This window comes from Parambassis ranga, chromosome 5, assembly GCF_900634625.1.
Source record: "Parambassis ranga chromosome 5, fParRan2.1, whole genome shotgun sequence".
Lineage (NCBI taxonomy): Eukaryota > Metazoa > Chordata > Actinopteri > Ambassidae > Parambassis > Parambassis ranga.
Genome location: NC_041026.1, coordinates 20,224,646 through 20,241,262, shown reverse-complemented (window position 1 = coordinate 20,241,262; position 16,617 = coordinate 20,224,646). Strand labels below are relative to the sequence as shown.

At 42.7% G+C, this 16,617-nt stretch overlaps 1 protein-coding gene across 1 annotated transcript; it reads left to right on the top strand.

Annotated features, from left to right (window-relative positions):
- Positions 1-698: 698 nt before the first annotated feature.
- dyrk3 (dual specificity tyrosine phosphorylation regulated kinase 3) lies at positions 699-11,451 on the top strand. The gene is made up of 6 exons (XM_028404941.1): positions 699-1,572; positions 4,715-4,824; positions 7,541-7,746; positions 7,837-8,140; positions 8,269-8,685; positions 8,785-11,451. Exons 1-6 carry the CDS (start codon positions 1,530-1,532, stop codon positions 9,514-9,516), a joined length of 1,812 nt encoding a protein of 603 aa, XP_028260742.1. The 5' UTR covers positions 699-1,529; the 3' UTR covers positions 9,517-11,451.
- Positions 11,452-16,617: the final 5,166 nt, after the last annotated feature.

Below are 16,617 nucleotides of genomic sequence, written 5' to 3'. Positions count from 1 at the left end.
AGAGGTCAAGCTCAACAGAAAGCTGCAGCAGATTGTTGTGATGGTGAATTAATCTGTTGATCATTTTCTTGATTGGACAATGGATATTTGCTGTAGAAAATCAGAAACAATATTCAAAAACATTGAAAATATTTTACAACAGAAACATTTACTAATAAAACTGCAGATTTAATGTTTTAAAACCGCTTTTAATAACTCACAGACCTACAGACTTAATGTCTCCCCTTACATGGCATTAACTCATGTTAATTCATGCATTCTTTCATGTTTATATTTTTTGTTATAGTATTTAAAAGGGTGGTACCCAGAACAACTTAAACATTTTTTATTTTTAATTCCTGTGTGCTTTTTGGGCAGGCTAACTTCTGCTAAATAATTAGCACCCTCTGGGTTCAGTCTACTTTAGATACTGTTCGTGCAAGAATTACTAAAGACAAGTAATGCAAAGTACTTGAAACACATTAAGGTAATTCAGAATGTCATAAATTATATTGAATGCACTTTGTGGTGCAATATATTTTAAAAGCAGCCCTCATACTAACCATTCGCAGCACATTGCTTGGACAGACTGCTGCTGGCTTCTCCACGGAGCACCAGGTGGACGCTGCGGGGCGCCCTTCTGCTGGTTGTCTGGCTGCTGTCTAAGCGCCGCCCTGCGCCCGCCCTGCGCCCTCCCTCTCCTCTGTTTGCCTGCTGACTCCGGGCTCAGTGAAGACGCCCTTAGCAACACCATACAGCTGCGTCGAATAAGACACTCAAACAACAGAGAAGAAGGATTTAACAGTGCAGCCTCTACTGCACTGTCTTCAGGAGAAGCTTTTATGCGAAGGGCATCCCCCCCTGTCGTTTGTGCAGTAAACATGGGGCTTGAATACAGCTAGCGAGCTAGCCTTTGCTGGCTGGCTATCCCCAGAGGCGAGAGAAGCAGCCCCAAGCTGTCCTGAAGGAGGACAAATCCTCGGGGTTCGACGAGTGGTAGCATCGGTGTTTGCTAACTACCAAGTCAGCTAACCGGGAATAAGCACGGGAATGGTGCTCTGGATCGACTCATTGTACCGTCAGAGCGAGGCGAGGGGCACACGGGTCAGACTACCAAGCTGTAATATTTGGACTCAAACTATTTTTAACAGAGGGAGCGGCTCTCCATCGGACGAGTGTTTTGTGGCTGTGCGAGCTAGCTGGCTAAGCTAGCTGAGGGAAACGACCCCCACCGCCTGTTCAGGTTTTTCAATTTGCAGCTAACATTAGCTGTGTGAGAGCGACACGCCGAGAAACACAAAACAAGGAAAAAAATACTGCCAACGCCAAAAGAAACGAGCTTATCCGGAGGAGAAAAATAACTTAATTTAGTTCAATCGAAACCACAACTCAAGTGTACATGGACTCCGTGTTTTAGCAAACACTACCACGACAAAAGTTTTAAATGCTGTTGGCTAACTTTGCTATGCTAGTTTGAACTTTTTCCCCTTTTTTTATTCTTGATTTTGTTTTTCCACTTCGGATGCTGGCATCACACATTAATTACAACCATGATGATAATAAGCAGAAAACCAGAGGGCCCAATAGCAACAGGTAACCACCACATAGTGTTTTAGTCTGTATCAGTACCTTTGTTTGCTAAATGTTGTGTTGATCTGTATGTCGTGGCGTTAGTGTCGTCCTGAAATGAGCATTTTCCCTCGGCTGGAATTCAGTGAACAGAACAGGCAGATGTGAGTGCCACAGTGGTGTGGGCATTTCACAAGATGTGGGTTGTAAACATGTTTTCTTTTGCTTTGCGGCTCTGTATCAATCACAAGACTTCTATCTGGGTGTTTTCGTAGACAATCCAGGAAGAAGCGCCGCGTTGTTTTTACCCCTCCTCCCTCGTAACCATTTATTACTGTGTTAAGGTCTGATAAGCCTTGTGATAGCTTTTCTTAACATTGTTTAGGAGTTCGTACCATGGCCGTCACATTGTTGTGATGGTTTTATTTGTATAGCTTGGCCTTCTGTTATGTGTTTGTATTATGATTTATACTTCCCTGAGAACATGTCAGGGAAAATACTGTGACATTGCTCTGAAGCCTCTGTCGGATGCACCCTGTGGTTTACACTGGGCTCACTGTGTAATGAGACACTTTGTCCAAGGGAGGACAAAAAGTTGTGACTTTACCCTACTCACATTTTATGACACATGATCTGCTATGACCTGTCCAGGGTGTACCCGGCCTCTAGCTGGTAGGGCTGATAGGCTCCAGCCCCCCGCGACCCTGCACTGCAGGACGAAGCGGATTCACATGGATGGATGGATGATCTGCTGTGTGTGTATTTGCTTGAACCTTGTTCTTACACAAATACACATGCACCGAGTGAGAGCAGAAGGGCTGAGAGCCAGCTGGATGTTTGGGCGCTGTTTAATATTTTTCTTGGGAAAGTTTGCTTATTGGACAACACGGTCAGATTCTGAACAGAAAGTGTTGAGCCCCTGCTGAGTGATTAGGAGTTTGCAGAGGACTAATGGCTCTGTGCTTGCCTAATATTGAGCGTGGAGCCCTAATGCCGCTGTTTGCTGTGCTGTGCAGGTTTAATGCGTCTGTATCCAGGCAGCAGGTCTAATCTGTCCCGGAGCCAGTCTGTTGACGAGCTAGCACTAGGGACGTGGGTTGTGACGCACCTTCTCATGGTTACAGCACTCTCAGGAGCTTGTCAGTAAGAACACCAAAAACATGCCACAATTTTAGGCTTTTGCTAATGAGCTAACCCGACACAATACCTTTATAAATCGCTTATGCCAACAGGCTGCGCAACCCGGATTCAAGCTATCTGAGATTACGCTGCCAGCTTTACTCTACTGAAGTAGCAACTTCTGTGATGACGGTGGAGATAAACAGCCAGCTGATGGGGTTTGTCATTTTAGCAACTGGCCTCAACCTAAAGTCCCAAATGCTATTCTCATCCATCTACTCTTCTCCATGTCATCTCACATTAGGCCTTTGGTTTAGTGCCATAGAGGTAGGTGTGCAAAATCGTATCGTGTGCAATTAATCGTCAGAAAAAACTGTAACCAATTAATATTTGTCACTTATCGATTACGGCGTTAGTGTCTCGTCATGATGACGCATTTTTGTCTGCGGCTTTCTCTCGCCATCACCCGCAAGCGCGCACATGTGAGCCCACAATAACAATAATGGCGGAAGGCAGTGGTATTCAGTTAAATGATGCGGAGCCGCACGTTCCTAACAGAGGTTCAACATCTGTCACCATAAGCCGGAGTACGAAGAAAACGCCGGCTACAGCTGTAGTATATAGTGCTGCGCATGTATACGCGACATGCATTAGGTGTGAAGCATGGAGCGTTGGTTGTTGCCATAGTAACTGGATGTTTGCTCGTATTAAAAGAATGCCTGCCTCCCGATCTTTATTTACGGACTCGACAGCGAGATAGGAAAACATTACAACAGCGAAGTCTCCTCCAGCAGATATTGGAAAGAATTCCACTCAGCCGAGAATCCGCGATACGTTTAGTCATTGTGCTCCTTCGACCAACGTAAGTGCTGGAAGAACGTAACAGGTTGATTTACACAGACATACATTTAAATCTGGAATTGTCCGGTTTGTTTGTAATTTTTTTCTGCTGCTGTTCTACAGTATGAGTGAAAACATGCACTAGTGTGTGACATATTCCAGACACATTTGAAATAATCACTGATGTGACTTTTTCTGGACTGATTTGTCCTGTTTAATTTTAAAGTTTATATGCACTGCTTTGTGACTTTAAGATAAGAACATTTGAAGGACAAAGTTACATTAACTTTTTGCTTCATTATTATTCTGAAGCAGTTTGTGCATTGTGCAACGCATCTGATATCATTAAATATTTTAAACATGGCTGGTTTGTGCCTTATCACTACTTACCAGCTTAACCTGTTAGAATGAAGTAGTTAACTTGACTGATGATTTGTCAGTATCATTTTAGAACAATCTGGCGATTTAGAGTCAAAAACATGTAAGTGCAATTGTCATCAGTTAATCGTCAAATCAATCGTGATTCATTTTTTTGCCAACATCGCCCAACCCTACATAGAGGTGAGTATGGAGGATGAGCACTATTGAATGACAAACGTCCCCCCACCCCTCTGTATGAGCTCCAATACTCAGCACACCTGGTGTGTGTGTGTGCGCACTACATGACTTGTCCTGAATGGACAGATGGGCAGACGGAAAGATGCTGTCGTCAGAGAGGCATCTGTTACCCCCATTAGGCCAATAATACCACTTGCAGCGCTAGCGATCTGGGACCCTAAGCCCTATCTAAGCTGTTCAGGTCGGAGCCCTGGCCTTGGATACAATGTATTGGACACAATAGATACAATGGTTTATTTGCTAATAATGAGCTTTTCACTGTAAATGGATAGAAGGATGTTGTGGCAGAAAATATTCATCCCTGCTCTACAGAGAACAGTACAATGATCCAGGCCTGCAGAGGTCAGAGTTGTCTGGTGTTATCAAGATCAATTCTTTTAGTCTCAAGTTAGCTGTTTGAGCTTGCTTGAGTTTTGATTAATGAAATGATCAATGGGAATTTGCCTAGATTGGGCAGACAAGTGATTGTCTGTCTCTGTCAAGAAGATTAGATTGCATTATGAAGATATCAGCCTTAGCTTTTGTACCACAGTGTGTCTGTTGGGAAATTGATCCTAATATATTTGTTGTTTTTTTTTAATCCCCTCAGCACGCCACGGTGACGGTCTCTACGACTCGTACATGAGGACAGACCACATCCTTAAAGACGAAGCAGATACAAACAGTCCGTCTGGCCTGCCCCCAATGCCTAAACACACTGTAAGTATACACGCAAACGTTTACGCACAAAGCCAGTTAAGCCCTGTTTCCTGCACAGAAGCACACTCTGTCTCCAGACATCCTGTTCCTCCGAGAGATATTCCCTCGGTCATTCCTGTTTCTATTCATCACGTTTGTCCACCTCATTCTTCTTTTCTGAGCTTATCTCTTGCACTGCTGTACAACATGTGAAATCACTCAATTTCTGTTCCCTTCAGTACAGATAACTTCATCATGTGAGTTGTATTGATTTTTTTTTTGCCTGAAGGCACAGGGGATGTGGTGTTGGGGGGCTCCCAACAGCACACACCAATGTTAACGTATATGAATCTGCAGAACAGTGCATTTACAGTTCAGCAAATTCACCTATATATCACTATAAGGTGCTACAGAAATCTTGCAAATAGCACTCCTATATTTTAGCAAGCTAATTGATTTTATCAATACAAGCAACACAGCTGTACTCACTATGGTCCTCTTTCTGAATTACCCCTTTGGCATGAAGTGCACACACAGACAATAATACTCCACAGTAAACCCCACTCCCACATCACTACAGAAAAAAGGCTGGTTTGATATATTGTAAAGATTTATTGGACTTGAAAATGTGACCCACAAACAAAATCACCAATCATTATTCTGTCCCCTCCTCCCCTTCCCCTGGCTCATGTAACCCTCCATCAGTGGGCTTGCACAGAAGTTAGGCCTAGTTTTCTATTCTAGTCTTGTCCTTCTTCCTTTGTATTTTCTGTCACGCTCACAGAGGTACTGTCCCTTGCTGCTGAATGAGAGTGACAGTAACTCTCCCCAGTTCAGCATGTTCAGTGCTCCAAGAGCTGCTGCATGCTCTATATAACTGATTAACTAACATATTCCCTGTTTTGTATTACCAGAACAGGTGAACTACTAAGATAAATAATAATAAAGTGTAGTCACGGGTCATAATTCAAAATGAAAAAGTGATGAGTAAGAGTGTGAATGAGATAACAAGGCAACCACAGACACATTCATATCCATGTGTTATAGACAAAGTTCCCCTCCATGTTTTGAGTTGTGCAACCCTGTGTGTGAGACAAGGAGAAAAGTTACTTAGGTGTTTCTCTAACAGCAATGAGATTAGTTCTTCCCCATCTGTTGCACCATGCAGATTTACACACAGAGGACTGTCCACCCTTAATATCTGTCCACACACTCTGGTTCCTATTCTTCAGTTATCTAACCCAGCTGGAGCTCCACATGTAGCCTTGATTTTTTTCATGTCAGTGTGAGAGAAAGGGGCTCAACCAGTGACATTCACTGTGATTGCAGTACAGCTCAGGGACAGCAGCTGTGCTTGGGCCCCTGGGTCAGCAGTCGGGCTGTTGTAATAAGCCAAGACTATATGGTTACATGTATGGAAACCTATCCTGCATTCCACCTCTATTTTAGGGACTCAAACTTACAACACAAACACACTCCCAGCTAAGTCCTCTTGCAGTGGAGCATGTCAACACCTACTTTTAATGTACATTTCCTCCTTGTGTTGTCTTTATGAGTTCAGCTGACATTTTTTAGCCAAAGACCTACTTGGCCATTGAGCCAGAAGCCTAAAAATATTTCTGCAAGGCAATAAGATAAAAGACCAAAATCTCTTCTTCACTCCTAAACCACTCTACCATTAGAATTAGACAACAAAAAAGAGACAGCCAGAAAGATCAAAATAATGTTGTGTGAAAAAGCTGTGCTGATTTTGTGCTGGCGTGCCACACTGCTCCTTTATTGTAAGAGTATAATCTAAATTTAATGACCGTCATTTCCCTTGTGCTCCATAATCTTGTGGAGGGTTCTTTCCGCTGGCGAGAGAGAGAAGAGAGAGACAGAGAGTGAGGAGGCATGAATTCCTGGGGTTGCTGGAACGAAACTGTTTACTGGCAAGGTTCTAGACCTTTCCTTAAACTCTTTTAACCTTACAGAGTCTTTCAAGAAAAGGGACATCCATCAGTTTGTGACAAACGGGGATTACTAAGATTTCTACTGATTAGTTAGATGCCATCGTTTTTAATGATATTGGTTGCCTTTATTTTGTCACTTAATTTTTGTGTGATTGGTACAAATCTGCTACATACTGTAGGTTTTAGTGGTTACCATAGATAAACACAGCCCAAATACATTTAAAATATTTACTTTATTTCATGGTGTAACAATGGAATAATAGGCCATGGTTGCTTTATACCTTTTTTTTTTACCTAAATTCTAACAGACAATACAAAAATATGTAGGTGGCTATGCAGGTCGTTTTTGTGTGTGTTTTGCTTGGGGGTGGGCCTGTCACTTCATTATGTGGCATTTTCTGCCAGACTGGATCTAAAGCCAGTTGTGCTGGTTTACCAAGTGCAAGCTGTATCTCTACTAATTGCACTCTTCTTACAATTCTCACTGTTAATATTTAAGGCAACGTTAAACAAAACATGAGCTCATTCTGTCTATTGGCTATAAATTATGTCAGTAGCTTTAATCATAATTGAATACACTTTTTGGGGTAAAAGGATGAGATGTGTGACATTTTAATTATTACATATATTTTCATCCTTAACTCTGTATCAATAAATGAAATGTATTTCAGTCAATGATTTCAAATTATGTCTTTGAAGCCTAGCAGCTTGTTTTGTTATTTAATACACTTCTATGCATTTTGAAGGAATTTATTTGGTCTATCTCTTTGTGTTTCCTTCGATAGGTTGTCAGTAACAAGGCTGTAATAAGGGATCAGGTGACTGTGCGAGGTGGCCAGCTGAAGGTCAAGTACCTGTATGAAGACTCCACCAACAACAGAAAAATCAATGCCATCACTACAGCCACCACTCAGAACAGCGGAACCACTGGCCAGACTCCCAGTAAACCCACTCCAGTCTCCAGCCTGTCCAAGGAGCACAGCGTAGACAGGTGAGAAAGTTGACGCATGAAAATGACAACACAAGTATTCGAAAACTTCCCTCTTTAAGTGTTATATTTATCTGTGTGTGTATGCCATAGCACTGAATCCAGTAAGGGGTCCAGTGAATCCTCTGGCCCACATGGAGCTGGAAATGGAGGAAACAGCAGCAAGCTGTGTGGCCCACTCACTCCTGACCAGGCTCTGAGATTGTACCGATCTCAGCTTACCACCCTAGAGCAGACAGAGATCCACTCCTACCCAGACATCTACTTTGTTGGACCCAATGCCAAGAAGAGGCCTGCCATTGCTGGCGGCAACAACAACTGTGGTTATGATGATGAGCAGGGTGGTTACATCCATGTGCCCCATGACCACCTAGCATACCGCTATGAGTTCCTTAAGGTCAGTCACATGTATTTGATATTGATGCTAGCTTAATTGCAATCACAATAGTAGAGCGCCTCTAATGCCCATAATGTTGTGTTTCTGATTTTTTTTTTTTAACTAACCTCATTCTTTTCTTTCTTCAGATTATTGGCAAGGGTAGCTTTGGCCAGGTGGCTAAAGTATATGACCACAAACTGCAGCAACACCTGGCTCTGAAAATGGTGCGCAACGAAAAGCGTTTTCACCGACAGGCACAAGAGGAAATCCGCATCTTGGAGCACCTGCGCAAGCAGGATCGCAATGGCACCATGAATGTTGTACACATGCTGGAAAACTTCACGTTCCGCAATCATATCTGTATGACTTTTGAGTTGCTGAGCATGAACCTGTATGAGCTAATCAAGCGCAATAAGTTCCAGGGCTTCAGTCTGCCACTGGTCAGGAAGTTTGCACACTCCATTCTGCAGTGCCTGGAGGCCCTAAGCAGGCACAGAATCATCCACTGTGACCTCAAGCCAGAGAACATCCTACTCAAACAGCAGGGGCGTAGCGGCATTAAGGTAATGCAGTTTGCATTCTTGGAAATTGGTTGACTATTTTACAAATTTTTGTGTATTTGATTTTGACTTCTACTATTTGTGTTTCTCCTTCTTTGCCAGGTGATTGACTTTGGCTCCAGCTGTTTTGAACACCAGAGGGTCTACACTTACATTCAGTCACGTTTCTATCGCGCTCCAGAGGTGATTCTGGGTTCACGTTACGGCCTTCCTATTGATATGTGGAGCTTTGGCTGCATACTGGCTGAGCTGCTGACTGGCTACCCTTTGTTCCCTGGTGAAGATGAGGGTGACCAGCTGGCCTGTGTCATGGAGCTGCTGGGCATGCCTCCACAGAAGGTCCTGGAGCAAGCCAAAAGGGCAAAGAACTTCATTAACTCCAAAGGCCACCCTCGCTACTGTGGAACCAACACTCTGCCCACTGGGGCCACTGTACTGACAGGGTCTCGCTCCCGCCGTGGCAAGATGAGAGGCCCACCAGGTAGCAAAGAGTGGAGTGCTGCACTCAAAGGCTGTGAGGACCCCACCTTTACTGACTTCATAAAGAAGTGTTTGGACTGGGACCCCTCATCTCGCCTCACCCCTAGCCAGGCTCTCAGACACCCTTGGCTGTATCGCAGGCTTCCCAAACCCCTACCTGGAACTGAGAAGAGCCAAGGGGCTACTGTGAAACGACTCCCTGAACACCACAGCACCTCCTTTCCATCTATCCTGGCCAAAGGGGGACATGGTTTAAGCACCACAGCTGCCAACAACAAACTGCGAAGCAACATGATGGGAGAATCAGCGGAGGCCATACCTCTTCGCACAGTGCTCCCCAAACTTGTCTCTTAGAGAGAGAGTCCTCTAATCTCCTCTCTCTTCTCCCTGTTCTCCTCTGCACTCCTCAGGAGGAGTCGGAGCACAGGAGGAAGTAAATCCTAGGTTTTAAAATGTTTGGTCTTTTATTTGTTTTCTACTGTGAGGTGTCGACACCCCAGTTTATGGTTTTTAATATTAGTTGAGCAGAGAGAGAGAAATTTTAACACAAGTTTTTATACTGCAGATTTCCATGAGCGGCTGTGGATTTTCTGTATACAGCCGGTTGGTAAGGTTTGATTTAGATACTGCTTTTTAAAAAAAATAATTTCCTTGTGTGAGTGGACAGCTTCATAAATGAGAATGTTTTTAACCTGTGTGTGATCTCACGAGTGTTGCGTTTCAGTAAAGACACACTCAAGCACACCTGCACTGTCACTTGCCTCACTTCACACTCTTAACATTTGTAGGACACCCCTTTCTTTGTTGGGACATGTTTTATGAGTGCAACTCGAAAAGGGCTACAGAGATATCTCTTATCAGCTTAGCAAGAAAAGATTGGTTCAGCCAGTGTAATTTAATAGAAATTAGGAATCGCGCTCCAGTATGTGAGCCCTGCAAACACTGACAGAGTAAACCCTCATATATACAGCAGAAATGCTTTTATACAGGTAGTTAAGGACTGGCTTTATTTGGGGAATAATTAGGAAACCATTTTTAGCAACAAGTCTTCTTTCTGCCTTTCCTGATCCCTGGTGCTTGCATGTCAACTCAGTAGGTGACAGTAACATGTGTGTGTGTGTGTGTGTGTGTATGTTAGCTTTGTGGTGCTACTATGGAAGTCATCAAGAGGGCATAGTACATTCTATATAAAGCTCCCTCCTCCTATTTTCACCATATGGGTGGAAAATGGTGGGAGGTAGATGGTAGCACCACTAAACCTCTGTCACAAAGGTGTCACCAGCACACTCTGTACTTCACAACTGTTTTGCAAGAGACTGCTATATGAGTCGTGGCTCACTGATACATATATATAAAGAGAAAGAGAGGTGCAAGTTACATAAACACCTATGTGGTGATTGTCAGGAAAGTTGTCATTGGAAAGTTTTAAGTCTATATGAGTGTCACCTGCCCTTGTCTGTAATTGGCTGCTATAATTGTTGGCAGCAGTAGTCCTAATGGAAGAATGGTGCAATGCCAGAAAGATCATGGGATGATATGAAGGGCAGTATGTTTTAATATGAGCCAAGGTGTTGTTTTCTCTCGGGGGAGCTGTTGTTTTGTGATGGTACTGAAGAAAAAAATGTTTCTCAGGGAGACATACTTGATACATCCCTTACTCACCTTTACTGTGTTCCACTTTTGTCCTAACTGTGGATGAACATGCATGCAGTTCTGTCCACAGAGAGCGAGAGTTTGCATTTACAAGTGTGTCTGCAAGGAGGGTCTGCATGCTCCACAATCCGACCTAGATTCTCTCTCCTCCCCCACCATCTCTCCTTTTTCTCACTGTCTCATGTAGGGCAGAGAACCTCTGTGACACTCATAAGTAAATACATATAAAGTGAATTATGGTGCTGTCCAAATCACGCACACACACAGAAACACATCAGGTGCATGTTGGTATGGACCACACCACTCAAAGAGTTCTTTCTCTTGTCCCTCATGTTTTAAATGAAACTGTCAGGGATTTCTATTCTGTCTCCATTTTTATAGAAGTGGTTTCTATTGCTTTTCCCTCCTGAATAACAAGAGGATGAAAAAATGCAAAAGTGTGAGAAAATAGAGAGAAAGTCATATACTGTCATGTTGTACTAGTGGTGTGAGGTAGTCGGAGGGTGTTTGGTTGTTCAGCATGAAATCACAACCTGTTATCAGACTGAGTGACAATGAGAAAAGAAACTGTACAGTAACCAAATGAAGTTGTGATAGTTTCTTTTTCTAAAAAATAAAATGAATATTAAGTAAAAATGTGCTGCTCTTTGGTGATTTCTGATTTTAACCACATACAAAATGAATCACACGGTGCACTAAATCAATAGCCAAAATCTCATCTGACTGCTCTGTCATTTTTAGATACATAAACAATAGATACACTTGGATCCAAATGATACTCCTCTGCTTTGTCCTCTCACCTGAAGCTTTGTATCCCGGGGCGACCTCCTGTTTTTGTTACTTGACACCTGTGTTATGAAACAAAATGGCCTCTGGTTCAGCTGTGTATGGCCAATCACTATTAAGTGAATTGGATCTCAGTCAGTGATTAGGTTACAGATTCAGTGAACACTGGGACGCTGATGAGTCAGTGGCCTGTGACAATTTCAAGGCAGCGTGTGATGCTGACACTGCCTTGTTATTATCCATGAAAAGGGGAACAGACCAGCAAAGCTTGTAACACGTGTGTGAAGAGCTACAGTGGTGGCACAGCAGAGAAGACGCTCCTGCACATAGTAAACTGACTAATGGGTACAAGTTTGTTTAATGAGCAATTACTGATAATATTTATTGTTAATGTAGCTGCAGCTCTGTCTGTCCTGCGGTGACATGTGAAACCAGCCTGTTGAGTGTATGCTGGCGTCACTTTCAGTCAATAGGTAAGCTCAGGTGCTCAGTATTGTCATTCTGGGAAGTTTTAATAAGAGTTCACCATCCATTGTGACACTTGGTAAGAAATGATTGTGCTGTTTAGATGCATTTGGCAGAAAACTGAAACAAACTAGTTCTCAAATGTCAACTCCTTGTTGACATTTATTAGCACTTCTTTCTGATCAAATGAGCCTTAAACCTAGGGAAATATAAATATCTTCACTGTACTACAGTGCCCATCTGTCCAATATAACAGATGCTCAACATTATCAGAAATAGCCTTACAAGGAAAAGACTGAAATAAAAAGATGACTCTATGAATCTAATGACGCTGGTTTGATCATCGACTGTGATGATTCATGGATGTTTACACTTGTAGGCTTGTGCCCAGAGGGAAGAAAAAGTCAGGTAAATACGCAACTGGAGGAGGAGGAAGAGGAGGAGGATAAACTGGTTCAGCAACATCACCACAACCAAAGGCGTGTGTGTGATGAGTGTGTGTGTGGGTATGTGCAGTAGAATTCAACCCAGGTGTGTAGTGCCAGCTGACGCCGAGAGTATGATGGACACTCAGCCTGGGTGTGGCTCAGTCTTTCGATCAGCAGTAGGTTTCTCTCGTTAACATGCTTATTCAAATATAATACCTGGTTAAACAAACAGATAATGGATGAGTACGCGGAGTGCTGTTATTGTGGTGAAATTCATGGGATAAAAAGAGAATTCAAGACATTATCAATGTGTTTGGAGATACCAGCCTTTGTAATTATAAAGGAAAGGTTTTCCAGTTTGGAAAGCTCAGTAATACTATCAGTTTCTTGATTTTGAGGTCAATTATCTCTTCAACATGTAAACTACTTGGATTATTCCTTCCTTGATGTATGACATCCTCTCAGTGTAAATCATTCTTTATTTCTTCTTCTATTTTAGTAAAAGCAGATTAGACCAATCCCATTAGACTTCAACCTAGTCACCCTCTGACCATATGTTCTAAAGCTCCTCCGTCCCTGCATCCACTTTGACACACTGATTTCTATTCTGTGGACCGCACTCGAGATGGTGCCTCGGCTCTCATGTGCTCCATAATGAGAAACTCCCTACAAGTCTAAGCCTGCAGACCATATGGAGCCACAGCAGGATTTTGGGTCCTGTGTGTGGATGAGGAGGGGCAGGGTGGTGACAGGTTTCTGATTACTGTGCAGGTTAAGAAATCTTGACCCGCTTGTTGCTCCATGTTTGGCTCCAAGTGTAAACATGTGTCTCTGTCTCTCTCTGTGTCCCTCTGTTCCCTTCATTTTCTTGTTGATGTTGTTAAGAGGATACCAGAGATTTAGAGTTCTATCTGTGTTTGAGATAGGTCACCGGCCAGTGTGCTTGACGACAAGAGCTCCATTTTTAGTTTCAAAGGTCGATTCAGACTCTCAGCCATCTCCAGTTGTTGGGAGTCACATGGCTGTTTGGGGTCAGCAGTCCAGTTTTTTACCCAATGAAGAAGTTTGTGGATCTCACAGTAACAATATGACTCTAAAGCCCTACTTAGGAGAACACCTAAACCTCAGATTGTTAAAATGAGATACATCCCAACAAGGATACACTGTCTATGAAATACTTCAGTGGATCAAAGCAAAGTAAATAGACCCCACTGGTTTAGTTTAAACAGTGTGTCAGCTAATTGAGGAGAAGTGAAATAGTATGTAAAATAAAATTGTTGGTGCTTGGTCCCAGGTGTGGTCTGGAGACAGGGAGAGAACCTCCACAGATCGTTATGTGGAGGAGAATTCGACTGATGTTGGTTGAGATGGTCCGCACAACACTAATCAGGTGAGATGGGAAGAGGGGGGCTGGAGCCTATTCCACTTAATAGCAGAGATATAGAATGACCATATATTGTAACAGCAAAGTACTGCCTTCAATACCAGCATCTAATTCATTTACACTTCCAGCTTATATGAAGGCCAGCCTGCCAGTCTTAACACTAGATCCATACAAAGGAGCTTACAGTGCAGTGTGCTAGTTCGCCAATGTGTAAATACAGGCTGTGTGTATGATTGCTGGCTAGCTACAATAACAGCTAGCCAGTTATTCAAACTTGGTGTTGATTTGAGCTGAAATAAATGCTTTTACAGCACAAAAATACATATTTTTGACTGTCGGTCACTCTTCAGTTGTTTATCAGAGGTGTCATTAATAACCATCTAAAGGTTATTGTGGCTTTATTTGGAGTATAAATACGACCAAAACTGCCAAATCCAACAGACCTAAGACAGAAAAAACATATCTTCACGGTTTGTTGTCACTTCCTGATCGTCAGTTCTGTTGTATGTGAACTATAAACAAACAAAAAACTCATTAAGGACATAAATCTGAAAAAAAAAATTATATTACTATTTTTTTTACAGTTTCTTTTTTCAAAATGTTGGACTTTTCTTAATTCTCCTCGTAAATATGTGACACCGGACTGGCGTAACCTGCATTTAGGGATGTGACTGATGTGTCTTGGCAAACCTGACAGACGGCCCTGAGGACTTACTGAGCCTTTGTATGTTTTGTTTGTTCACATATTTGTATGTAAAAAGAAAAAAAAATTCCATGTGGCTTGTTTGATGTGTTTGATGTCACTGTGAGTAATGTTGCGACCCACCAGTGGAACTTGTGTTGTCTGGACCGAAGCTTCAACTAGAACAGTGACTCACCACTCTACAGGATCCTCTGTGCTTCATTTCTCCAGTTACACAAGTCTTATTTTGCTAGATGTCCGAATGGATAACACACACACACACACACACACACACCCAGAGAGCGTCCCAGGTCACAGAGTGCAGAGACACACCAGAGCTATGTGTGTTGTCTGGCTTGGGTCCACTGGGACAGCTGAGGTACGAACCAGGCGATAGAAGCAGCAGGAGAATGCCACATTAGTCCATTGCACCAGTACACACACACAAAACACAACACATGCCTCCACATGCACAAAAGCAGACTACAACCTACTGTTCCTCACTCATGTGCACACAATGACACACTCACAGCTGAGCTCATGCTGCAAATCACACACACACAAACATATGCACAGCTGAGCACATGTCTATACAGGCTGAACAGATGCAGATCATTGGGAGAGGTGGGGTAGTACTCCAAGAACACTCACCCACCAATCTACATTCCACCCAGACCGTAGGGTACAGGAGCATGTGCACATGCAATGTGTTTTTCTCTCTGTCTTTGTAGGTAAATGCAGCATGTTGACGCCTACACATTTAACCGTTTTCTATACTACACTCGCCTGTCTGCATATGCAGCCCTCACATTTAGGTTTTCAGTTTCCTTTTCTTGTTTACATGACCCAGCCGGGTCAGAGTTGGGACTGGAATAGAGGATGACTCATCCCCCCGTCTGCAGAAATGAATCTGACTGTGTGTCTGTGCCTCTATATATTGGCATGTGTGTTTGTGAGTGCATCTTTCCAGTATAGCCTTGAGGTAACAGGTTTGCATAGCAACACTCTAAGAAGACACCTACTCCAGAGGATTTTCTCCACAGTCTGGTCCAGCTCAGCTGTATAAATAGATTGCATTAATATAATTATTGAGAACAAAGATGTCCAGACTTTTGTTCTTGTGAACTTTCAGCCCCAAGGCTAAAGATAATCACATGGAAATATGGAAAGACAAAAGAATAATTTAAATAAACAAATAAAAGACTACAGATGTGTAGTTTTAGAAGAGACAGTGGTAAACGAAGTCTAGTGTACTAGACAGAAACCATGATTAAGTAGTCTGTCTGGTGTGTTGTTGTTGTTGACTCACTCAGTATATATGAATAAGAGCTGGATCCAGTGTGTAGTTTGTGTCTTTATGTACACAACATTGCCAAACTACTGTTTTTTTTCTTCTTCATCTACACACATGCACTCACACTCCCACTCTGCGTCAACCATACAATATGTTCTGACAAGCAAGTTGAGCCAAGAGTGTCCATGTTAAACATGTCACCACATTATGTGGTGTTCAGCTTAGCTGTCACTAACAGAATGGGACCCTCAGGTTATCTTCGGTGAAGCTACACACTCCTCTTTTCTGGTAAAGGCACCTAGAGTCTGGACACTGTTGTCTCATCCTTTCTGTTGCTGGGTAAATGGGATATTTATGGTTGGTTTCATGTTTCCTGGAGAAGACAGGACAACCTTTAAGCAGGAAGGTTTGGGAGACAGTCACCTGTTGGTGTCTTCAGGAAGCATCAGTACGAACCTCTCACGAGTTGATCTAGTCTGGATATTTTGTAAACCAATAAAGCATAGAAGAACATGCAAATGTCTCTCCAGTATCTGGTTCCCTGTGTATGTTAAAGGCTTGTGTGCTATGTTTGTATTTGCATCAGTAAACACAGACTCATCAGTTTCTGTCACATGTTTCATCATGTTTGTACTTTTGCTAAAACTCCTTTCCAAGTAAAAAAGGTAGCTATGTTCCAGTGTTATTTAGTAAAAACAAGAAATTCTGTGAAATCTGTCTGCTGGTCAACAACAACAATTAAGTGCTCTTTAGTCAGGCCAAC